The sequence below is a fragment of the Agrilus planipennis genome, unplaced genomic scaffold (genome assembly GCF_000699045.2).
Source record: "Agrilus planipennis isolate EAB-ADULT unplaced genomic scaffold, Apla_2.0 scaffold18, whole genome shotgun sequence".
Taxonomy (NCBI): Eukaryota; Metazoa; Arthropoda; class Insecta; order Coleoptera; family Buprestidae; genus Agrilus; species Agrilus planipennis.
In genome coordinates this window covers 1880778-1893255 of record NW_020438920.1, presented here as the reverse complement: position 1 = coordinate 1893255, position 12478 = coordinate 1880778, and the positions used below count along the sequence as shown (strand labels likewise).

The window sequence follows — 12478 nt, the reverse complement described above, 5'->3', positions numbered from 1 at the left end:
TATGTTAGTCATAATGTACGTAAAATTTTGTACTTATTTATAGTAGGTACCTTTTACAATTTGCCAAGTCATTTTAAAATTGAACACCATGGATCTCATTAAACCTTGAATATTTTAGTAATAATGATGAAACATGTGTAGCATTTTGATGTTTAGACTCTAACTGTCCCCTACACTGTATCACCCTGTATAATGACACTTTCCAAAAATCTATTCAGTAGGTTAGACAGGTATGAACTGACGAAAACTGCCAATCCGTTATTAAATTTTAATTAAGACATTCATTCTCATAAAGGCTAAACATTTCCTGAAAAAGGCACGTAATGAAACAACTCTCAACTTGATTCAGTCACTGTAAAATTTCAGTTAGTTAAAATTATACAGGTAACCGACAGTTAATTGCTCGTCCGAAGTAATAAAACATTACTCAGTCAACAAGCGTGTAATAATGGCTATTACTCGTGGGAATGTAGTTTTTACATTAGGGGTCGTGGGCGAGTGGGTACCTTTCTCAGTAAGTTCACTTGAATGTGTTATAGCTACAATTAGTACAGTGAATGAAGGTAAAAATTAACTTTTACCTCCGATTTCGGCGAACCTCTATCGATTTGCATCAAACTTTGGGATTGAGTATATTTTACCCTCAACTGTACTAAATATACGACACTAAAATGCGTAACAAGTACAATTTCTCGATTAAAGGTAGAAGGTGTTATCTATTTCAATTAAATGTACGAACTACAATTTATCTTTAACTAGTTTTTCCACGCGGATTCGCTGGCAGAAATTAATATTGTTTCTCCATAAAACCTTTTAACTCCCAATTCACCCTTACAACGTTTTAATATTATGTAATGTCGTCAGATTATGTATATTAGTTTCAATAACTTTTTTGAAAATCATATTAAATAAAGTTTGTCAACGCCAGGACGGCGTTAAGAGTGTGGCGAAATAACTCTTTTTGTTTTTTCTGTGTGTAAATATTTTTTCTAATTTTATTTCATTTCAATTAATATTTCATTTCAAGTAATATTTCCTTTCAGTCTAAACTCTATTGTTCTTTCAATCACTTTTACCTGGAAATCCAACTTCAACCATACCTGCATGCACTCCCATACTAATATCTGGTTTTACCCTTAATTGCTTTCTCTTGAATTCTGTACTATCTAATTCTGTGTATTCCTAGAAACTAGTGTCTTCACCCTCTCTCTCACTACTTTTCCTTCTAGAACATTCTATCAAAATTACTAACAACCCTATCCTATAAATACTCGAAAATTTCTTATCTCAAGACAGTCTCTCGCCTACCGCTACCACCATTCGTAAGTGCTTCGATTATTCCATTATTATTCTCTACATTGTTTTCATTTTTGTTGTTATCTTTGTTATTGTTACTGTTCTGTTACCTTGTTCTCGTTTGTTTGTTTCACTCTTTGTGCCTTTTGTTACTGGTGTTTTCGTTTTGTTCTGGTTATTATAAATTGTTATTTGTTATTATTAGTGTTTTTTTGGTATTTAAATAATATCCACCAAAAGACACTAAAGTGGTGACCCCGACGTGATCTTATACACAGATACATCCGTGCTCTGTATAGTTAGAGGAAGGTCCAAGACAAGAATGAGGTTATTCTTATAATGATAAACATTTATATCATGTTGTCTATACAGGGAGCCGACTGATACGGTATTAGGGAGTCTGACAATAGGAGGTAATTGCTTCTTTACTAATAAGAGGGCAGACATTATGTCATATGGCGGAGTTATTGAAGGTTGCAGTGTCTTAGAGCTGATAAGTGATATTAAATCATTAACATATTCTAGATCGATTATCAAAGATTTTGTTATGCAGTCAACTTTATTCACTATGTTGTCTGCAGTGGCATATAAGTTCATCATCCAGAGGGTCACATCTATGTTAAATTGAAAATCTCTCAGATTGTCATTCATTCGTGACCACTGATTTTTTATCTCCTTAAAGTTTTGATCGATCGACTCCATTGATTTTGTATACTCCGTTTGCAACGTAGTCATATCAGTATTGATGACTTTGATTGCAGAAACAAAGTTCTTTGATTGTGACATTATCATACCCTTTGTTTCTTTTACTTCTGAATTGAGGATATTTACACAGTCATAGATGTTTTCAATATCCCCTGTAGTTGCTGTACCCCATAACCACTCATTAACACTCCCTACAAAAGGAGCAATTCCAGATGTGATTCCATGCTGATTCTGTTGTAAGGGTCTATAAGGCAATTCTCTTTTGGATCTCCGAGCTCTAGTATTTGAGCCTGATGAATCAATGGAAGTCTGGGGTTTAGACCCTATGTGTGAGATGAGATCATTGAAGTGTTTTTCAAGAACTCCAACATTTTGAGACAAATAACAGACTTTGTCTCCGTTGTCTAGGATCCTACTGCTGACGAAGCCCAAATCTTAAGTGCGTTAGAATCGGTACTTGGTCAGAGAAGTTTTAGAATGACCTTACCGCCCTTTAATTACACCGATCCAGAACTGTGGTTCTCACAAGTAGAGTTAGGTTTCGCGAGTGCCGGTATTTCATCAAACATAAAAAAGTTCGAGATAGTGGCCCAAAGCCTCGAATCGCGAGTGGCGTCAGAGGTTCGCGATTTAGTGGTAGCGGCTCCAAGCAACGACTCCTACACATCATTGAAAACGGAGTTAATTAAACGGCTTAGCGCGTCTCAGGAAGAGAAAACTCGCCGCTTCTTAGAGAACGAGGAGTTGGGTGACCGGAAACCATCTCAATTTTTGCGGCACCTAAAAAGTCTCGCGGGTTCAACAGTCCCCGACAACATCATTCGCGCCATCTGGTTCAATCGACTACCGAACAACATACAGCCTATCCTTGCAGCCCAAAACAACAGTTCCTTGGAGGACGTGGCCGACCTAGCGGATAAGGTAATGAATTTATCCGTAGGGAAGCCAACAATCGCAGCAGCAGCAACACCTTCAGCAAGTGCACCATCTTCGATAGCCGCCATGCTAGCAGAACAAATACAGCAAATGCGGATAGAAATGAGTGCTGCATTACAACAAGAAATCGCAAATTTTCGGGCCGAGATTTCGGAACTTAGAACCAACCAGCTTCAAGCAGGAAACCCTCCACGTGCGCGCGAACGATCATATTCTCGCGGACGCTCTTCTCTTCGCGGTCGCTCGAAATCTCGCGGACGATACGCCGGTGAAGGTATCTGTTGGTACCACGAACAGTACGGGGCAAGTGCAAGAAAGTGTACGCGACCGTGCAAATTCGCGGGTTCGGAAAACTACGCGGCCAGTCGTTAATGGCGGCAGACGACCCAAGGCCTACAGATTCCCGCCGCATCCTAGTTCCGGACCGCAACAGCAATACACTATTTCTGGTAGACACTGGTGCTGACTTATGCGTTTTTCCCCGGTCCTACCTCCCACAGCCACGAGAAAGGAGTACCTACCAACTTTCCGCGGCTAATGGAACCCCAATCACGACGTACGGCACGACGACTAGGACACTAAATCTGGGACTTCGGAGGGATTTCACGTGGAGATTCGTTGTCGCAGATGTCAGCAGGCCCATCCTGGGAATCGATTTTCTCGCTCACTTCGACCTGCTAGTCGACGCGAAAAATCGCAGGCTCATCGACGGTACGACGAAAATTTCAACACCAGGTCAACCAACCAATTGCGACGTACCGACCGTTAAAATCATCTGCGGATCATCGCCCTACCTGGATCTTCTCGCGAAGTTCCCGGATGTCGTACGCCCAGACGGAATCGTCAAGGTCAAACACCGCACTCAGCACCATATAAAGACGATACCAGGACCACCCGTGGCGCACAAACCCCGAAGGTTGGCCCCAGATCGCCTGAAGGTTGCGAAAAGGGAGTTCGACGCTATGCTGAAGTTGGGAACCATCCGACCATCCCAAAGCTGTTGGTCATCCCCACTCCACATGGTCCCGAAGGAAGACAACGAGTGGCGTCCATGCGGCGACTACCGAGGACTCAACGCGCGGACTGTACCTGACAGATATCCAGTCCGTCATATACATGATTTTTCGCAATCCTTGGCCGGAAAAACCATGTTTTCCACGATTGACTTGGTTAAAGCTTACCATCAGATCCCGGTAGCGCCTGAAGATATCTCCAAGACCGCCATTGCCACGCCCTTTGGACTCTTTGAATTCCCCTTTATGTCGTTCGGTTTACGAAACGCGGCGCAGACATTCCAGCGCTTCATTGACGAAGTACTGCGTGGTCTGGATTTCTGCTACGCGTATATCGACGACATATTGGTGGCATCAACTACGGCAGAGGAACATTTAGTACACCTGGAAACCTTATTTCGTCGCCTTCAGGACTATGGTGTCGTCATTAATCCGGCCAAATGCAAGTTCGGACAATCCGAGGTAAAATTCCTGGGATACCTCGTGAACAGCAAAGGAACGGCACCGCTACCAGAAAGAACCGATGCTATTACATCCCTCCCACGACCAACCACCGTCAAGGAACTCCGTCAATTCTTGGGAATGGTGAATTTTTACCGAAGATTTATCCCCAAGGCTGCAAGCCTCCAAGCGTCCCTTAACGAACTCCTGAAGGGCGACGTCAAAGGCAAGGCGCCGCTCACATGGACGACAGAGGCGATCGCATCGTTCGACGCAACCAAGACCGGTTTGGCAACAGCGACGCTTCTGGCACATCCGGTCCCCGAAGCACAATTGGCAATTTTCTGCGACGCGTCAAATTCCGCTATTGGTGCGGTATTGCAGCAGTTTGTTGACGGAGCCTGGCAGCCGTTATCATTTTTCTCCAGGAAGCTGAAATCGGCAGAAAAGAAGTACGCTGCATATGACAGGGAACTCCTCGCTATCTACGACGCCGTTAAACAGTTCCGACACATGGTAGAGGCAAGGACATTTACCATTTATACAGACCACAAGCCGATCATATACGCATTCGGAAAGAAGGATGGCGTATGCAGTCCACGGCAATTCCGGTACCTAGATTTTATCGGACAGTTCTCCACGGATATTCGTCACCTACCGGGAGAGAACAACGTCGTTGCAGACGCCCTGTCACGAGTCGAAGAGGTCACCGTCGCGGTTGACCTGGAGGAGTTGGCGGCAGCACAGCAAACAGATGAAGAATTAGCATCGTTAGAGAGGAATGAAAACTCTAATCTGCAACTTAAACTTATCAAAATTCCAGGAACGAACTTTTCATTGGTCTGCGACGTTTCGACCTCAATAGCGCGCCCCTTCATTCCCTTCAAATTTCGCAGAGCAGTGTTTGAGAAAATCCACAGTTTGTCGCATCCGGGAGCCAACGCATCGGCCAAACTGGTTTCCGCCCGCTACGTCTGGCCATTCATCAAGAAAGACTGTCGGGAAATGGCCAAAAACTGCCTGCAATGTCAAAAATCCAAGGTGACTCGACATGTTTCAACGGTACCAGGGACCTTCGCACCACCGTCTAGCCGATTCGAACATGTTCATGTCGACATCGTAGTGATGCCCTACTGCGACGGCTACCGATATCTGCTGACGTGTGTCGATCGATTCTCCCGCTGGCCAGAAGCTATCCCGATGGAGGACCAGGAAGCCGTTACGGTGGCTCGCAACTTTTACAATCATTGGATAGCGCGTTTCGGAACCCCGCTAAGAATCACGACGGATCAGGGTCGACAATTCGAGTCGCATCTGTTCAGAGAATTAAACGCTCTGACAGGTACGACTCACTTAAAAACAACTGCCTATCACCCAGAAGCAAACGGGATGGTCGAAAGGCTTCACCGACAGTTGAAGGCCGCGATAAAGTGCCACCGTACCACAAAATGGACCGAAACGCTTCCCACGGTGATGTTAGGGATCCGATCAGCCTGGAAGGACGATTTGCAGTCAACCGCGGCAGAGATGCTGTATGGCGAACCCCTACGCCTTCCCGGTGAATTCCTTACACAGGCTACTCAACAACCAAACATCACATCGGACTTCGTACAAAAATTGCGAGAACATGTGCAGCATCTACGTCCCGTACACGGAACCAGACACGGTAAAATGGTACCATTCATTTTCAAGGACCTCGCGACTTCAACCCACGTGTTCATTCGTCACGAGGGACCCAAAGGACCGCTTCAGCAACCCTATAACGGACCATACAAGGTTGTCAGTCGCGCAGAGAAAACATTCACTGTTGACATTCGCGGAAAAAACGTCAAGGTCTGTATAAATAGGCTTAAACCGGCATACATCTTTGCCGACCTGGATGACAACGACGACGAAAGGACAATCGAGATACAGCAGACTCCGGCGAATCCGGGAATACCATCCAATCCCATACCGGAACTACAACCCGTGCCGGAACAACCACCCGCGTCGGAACTGCCAGTCGCCCAGCCACGGACAACGCCCTTGCAACAGCGGACAACGCGGTCAGGACGGCGCGTACGATTTCCAGACCGCCTACAAGTCGGGTTTTCGTGACTCCATCACTGGCAGGGGGGTACTGTGGCGAAATAACTCTTTTTGTTTTTTCTGTGTGTAAATATTTTTTCTAATTTTATTTCATTTCAATTAATATTTCATTTCAAGTAATATTTCCTTTCAGTCTAAACTCTATTGTTCTTTCAATCACTTTTACCTGGAAATCCAACTTCAACCATACCTGCATGCACTCCCATACTAATATCTGGTTTTACCCTTAATTGCTTTCTCTTGAATTCTGTACTATCTAATTCTGTGTATTCCTAGAAACTAGTGTCTTCACCCTCTCTCTCACTACTTTTCCTTCTAGAACATTCTATCAAAATTACTAACAACCCTATCCTATAAATACTCGAAAATTTCTTATCTCAAGACAGTCTCTCGCCTACCGCTACCACCATTCGTAAGTGCTTCGATTATTCCATTATTATTCTCTACATTGTTTTCATTTTTGTTGTTATCTTTGTTATTGTTACTGTTCTGTTACCTTGTTCTCGTTTGTTTGTTTCACTCTTTGTGCCTTTTGTTACTGGTGTTTTCGTTTTGTTCTGGTTATTATAAATTGTTATTTGTTATTATTAGTGTTTTTTTGGTATTTAAATAATATCCACCAAAAGACACTAAAAGAGAATATTCGGCCCTGCAAACTATATTACGGCCCGTGCAAAAAGTCGTTTAAATACTAATCTCATCATCATTAGGTGGTTAGTCCTACGACTGGTTGTACACGCACCTACACTCTTTTCTATCCTGGGTTAATCTTCACATTTCTCCAAAACTAGAACAACCCACATCCTTAACTGTTTGTGAACAGCAATCTAACCTAGACTTACCTATATCCCTCCTAACTTCCGCTTCTGTCTCTAATATGTCTCATTTAGTTGGTAGAACAGCTTCTTAGGCATGAAGGTCTAATGCCTGAGAAGGTGTCCTACCAACCTATCTCGCCTATTTCTTATTGACTTCCATAAAGTTCTCTGTTTTCCTATTCTTTCTAGTACCTCTTCATTTCTAACTTTCTCTATGTACGGTATCCTCATCATTCGCTTGTAACACAACATTTCTTACACCTCCAACCTTTTCTTTTCCGCATCGCCCACCGTCTTTTTTCGCACCCCTACATCGCCACGCTCCAAACATAACCCTCAACAATCTTTTTCGAATTTCTAAATTAACCGTTCGCGAGCATAGCAGTGACTTCTTTTTATTGAAGGCAGCTCGACCCTGCGCTATCCTTTGCTTTATATCCCTACTACTCGTTCCGTCCTGACTTATCTCACTTCCTAGATACCTAAAATCAGCCACTTTTTCTAATTTTTCGTCTCCTATCTTTATATTCGCTCTTTTCCTACTTTTTCTTCCCTTGCTTACCAATATTTTTGTTTTACTTTTATTTATTTTCGTACAGTACTGTTCTGTCAATACCGCTTCCATTTTATTTAAAGCTATCCACGCTCCAACTGAAATATTGCATCAATCCCTATTGCACTATTGATGACATCCCATGAGATAGTCCCCGCCCGGACACCCGAATGTTGATGTGCTTTATCCTCGAAGACGCCATCATTTAATTTCTGTAGTTGAACGTTTTACTCGGGATCATAATGTGGTGGTTTCCCATTGCCTTCCACATCGCAGTATTGTGTATCAGAGTGCCATACTGATCCACGTGATATTTGCCACCCTAAGTACTGAAAGATCTGCTGCCCTCTTTCAGGGATATGTCTTAGTCTGGTTTCTCTTTAAGAACCCCCCTTCCCCCATTATGTTTGAACTTATGGTCCGGCTCCCTAAATCATTCAAACTCGCAAGCCGATCTACGCACTCCAAACTAATGAAGTTGTAATCCTTGGTTAGCGGATTTTCAACGAGAGGGTTGAGTTGAAACAAGCCTATAATATTTGTAAACACTAAAAGTTTGCAAGGTAACAAAATCATACCAATAAGTTATCGTTAATCAAAACCTCATAGTCCAACAAGCGACAGACATTGTAACAGTTCTGAGAAAAAGTAAACACAAGAACTATATCAAAATAACAAATAATGTAATGTAGTAATCAATAAACCTATTCCGATATAATCTTATTTACCAATTTTTATTATTTCTGGTGTTTGTTTTTTCTTTATTCTCTTGTACAATCACCCCGTACGGCCGAGTCCCCGGCGTCATCACGCAAGTTCAACTACGTAGTTTGTCGAAATCGGTAGGTAAGGGGCTAATCGAAGGAAAAGGTATAGATTATGAATACGAATTGTAGCAAAGGCTTTTACTTCTAGCTTTTACTTGAAAGTAATAAATATATAAATACGGCGTAACGAAGTCTAGTTCTGCTTTATCGCGATAAAGATAAAAGCGGTCAGACGCGCATCATTAGCGCCAAGGGCCCTGATATTAAGCAGAAGAAAGGTTTTTGAGTACTTAAGTTGTCCCCTAGTTAATTCGTATGCCAATATTTTAAAGTGCTGATAGGTTCAATAAGTAAGATTCAAGTTTCTGCGTTTTACGTAATTATTTTCAATATGAATGAAATATATTACAAAATAAATTGAAAATTTTGATGTCTTCGGTTATCAACACCCTGTATATTGTTTACTGTTTCTAGCGATTATAGAATCAAGACCGGCAACGTTTTATAAGCACCTTCGTTACGTTGTCCTTATTTTTACCTCTGCTCCCATGCCAGATAATTATTTCCAAGTAATTACCACCTAGAACAGGTACATCACACGCACGACGGCGACGTGCTCTGAGAGCGAGAGATGCGAGGATGAAAAGATGGAATGAATCGAGAGAGAATCAAGTTAGTGATGTATGACTGACAACCGATGTTTATTTTCGCGTGCTAGTTTCCTATGTTTCCGTGGAGTGGAAGCGTAGACAACATACCGCTTGGCGGTATACCGCACTCGTCTATTATATGACACACGTATTTTATGTATCTACGGTTGAAGTATATGTGTACGATAGTAAAAGTTAACACGAAAGCAATACTTATCGTCAGTTAAGCACAGGACCGGATTAAAGTTCAATTACTTAGATCTACTAATAAATCGTTGCATCGTCGCACTCATTACCTTGCAATTCTGTTATTCTTTTTAGCGTTTCAAATTAAACAAATATGATTTCTCAAAGATAAACGAAAATTAGATGTACGAGGTATGTTCAAAAAGTATCGCAATTTTGAATTTCCGCTGGTAACGTATATTCGATCTTCGATTTTTTTGTGGCGTTGTGTTGGTACTCATGTCTCTCATTTATAGCGACAAGTTCGGCCATGTTGAATGTTTAGTTAATTTTTGACAGCTGCTTTGCTTGCACGTGTTTTGGCTCGTCTTCGATTTTTGCCTATTCCAAAAAATGGATCAAAGAATCAGTATCAAATTTTGTTTGAAAAACAAAATTAAGTGCGCTGACGCATTCCGAACGTTGACTGTAGCATATGGTGAAGCTACCTTGGACCAGATAAACGTTTATGGGTTGTACAGAATGTTCTCAGAAGGCCGAGAAGATATGAATAACGAAGAGTGTGCCGGAGGTTTGAGCTCGTCAACAACAGACGAAAACATTGATAAAGCGAAAAAAAAATATCTATATTGGTCAATCGTAGAATTACCGTTAGAGAAATTGCTCAGGACCCAAACATATCGATTGACTTCTGCCATTCGATTTTTACCAATAATTTGGGCATGAGACGTTTCGTCGCGAAATTCGTACCAAAATTGCTCAATTTCGACCAAAAACAGTATCGTATTAACATTGCTAAGGAGCTGTAGGACTGTCCGCGACGACCCAAATTTGTTCCAGAGGGTCATAACTGATGACGAGTCATGGGTTTATGGTTAAAACGTGGAAACCAAAGCTGAATCATTCCAATGGAAGCTGCCGCTCGAGCCAAGACCGAAAAAAGCGCGCCAAGTTAGGTCGAATGTGAAGGTTTTGCTTAGTTTTCTTCGATTGCAGGGACGTAGTGCATCATAACTTCTTGTCACAGGCTAGAAAGGTCCATAAGGAATACTACCTGCAAGTTCTGCGTGAAGCAATCAGCCAGAAACGCCTGGATTTTTGGAAAAACAAAAATTGACTTTTACACCAAAATAACGCCCCTGCTCTGAACTAAAGACGCCCATGAAAGGACGACGCTACGTTACTATTAAGGAGATAAAGACGGTATCGAAGAAGCTGAATAAGATCACAAAAAATGATTTTTCGAAATGCTTTGAGGATTGGAAAAAACGTTGGCACAAGTTGGTTGTAACGCTTAGTGTGAAATTTAGAGAACAAAATTACATTCCATTTAAACCATGTGTTATTCTAATTTGGATATAACGAACACATTTATAATGAACGATCGGCTTCAACAAACGTTTTTCAATGGAAACGAATTAATATTTCTTTGATAGATTGACCTAACCAATAACGAATATCCTAGTAACTTACTTATTTATTTAAGCAAATTTACTTTTACATTTTAACCCCTTGACAAATTGTATGGTTCAAAACAAGTTCATTCGTTTAGCCGTGTAAGGGTGTCAAAGGTATAAAAAAATTGTTTTTCTTCAATTTCTTTAAAATACGGCAACGGTGAAAATTACCTCCACCCCTTTTTGGAGGGTTGTATGAGCGTATCAATGATTTTTTCTTGGAAATATAGGTTAAATCTTTTATTAAACAATCATATTTACAACAATTTCGGAGAAAAAAGTTTCCTCTATCGATGATTTCCTTAAAAAGTTTAAATTGATAGAGGAATCCTTTTGGTTGCGTTACAATTGTCGAACGATGCATAAAAATCCGTCATCTACTCCAAGTAAGTATACTACCTCCTTATGAACTCCGTAGCACGTACGCATAACAGAAACATGTAAGTATAAATTATGGAGCAATGTAATAAAACCCTTTGGAATTTCCGACCTTGTAAAGGACTACCATCAAACGTGCGTTGGAACGTCGTCGTCACGTATAAATGTATGGGTACTTATTTTAAAGAATTGGTAATTTACATACCGAGTGCGTGAAGACACGCAGTTGGTATCTAAAATATATACCTTTAACGTATACCGCATGCTGTACGTGCAAACACATCCGTGCATTATAATTAATAACGTGAAGGAAGCTTGGATGTTTAGCTTACAAAAAGAAAGTCGAAATGACGAAAATAAAATAAGACATTATGGGAATTCCAAAAGTAGGTTTGAAACCATCAAGAATTAGGTAAGGGGCATCTACGTATAAGCCAAAGTTAATAGTGGCTGTGGACAATGGCTTGCGACTACCTAAAGTAATTTATAACCACGTGACAATAGCCAACGGAAAGTAAGGCCCAGATTAATTCGTTATTTAAAATTTAAATTGCTTTTAGAAAGACATTTTTAATGTTAAAATCGTTTATATAACCCTCTATTTAATATAATACATGACCGTCACTGTATTAATATCACTCTGTATTCGCTCATAATTCGCACTGTTTATTTATATTACTTTTCAGCAGTCCTTATACCAATGAACTCTGACTTTCATCAAGAAGCCTATTTATATTGTTAAGAATTCTATAACAATAAAAATATAATAATAGGAACAGTCTTCATTCTTCTCGAGAATTTTAGAACTTCTATTGTTAAGCGGTAAATATGTGTCACTCAGGGCATAGTATAAAGATTCTATACAACAGGTTCACTTCCCGTCTAGACCATTGCCTAGCATTCGGGAGGACGCCGGTTCGATTCCGGGTCCGTCTGCCTTAGTCCAAGTTTTTCTGTGGTTTCCTTGGATCACTTAGGCAAATGCTGAGGCAGTAATATTCCACAGATAATCTTTCATTCTCTTCTGTCTTCATTTCGTCCGTCTCATCTTTCTCACCCGAACCACCACCCACCCATTCCCACGATTCCTGAAAGCAGGCTGAAGAGGGCCTTCCGCCCTACCTTCCGGCATAGTCCGGAGGGACTGCCCGCCCACCAGCATTACTGGTTGGTGGGAATGAAACACCCAA

General features: G+C 41.4%; 1 protein-coding gene across 1 annotated transcript; it reads left to right on the top strand.

Moving 5' to 3' along the window:
• The first annotated feature begins 2478 nt into the window (after window positions 1-2478).
• LOC112904235 lies at window positions 2479-3309 on the top strand. Its single transcript, XM_025973775.1, has one exon. It carries the CDS (start codon window positions 2479-2481, stop codon window positions 3307-3309), a length of 831 nt encoding a protein of 276 aa, XP_025829560.1.
• Window positions 3310-12478: the final 9169 nt, after the last annotated feature.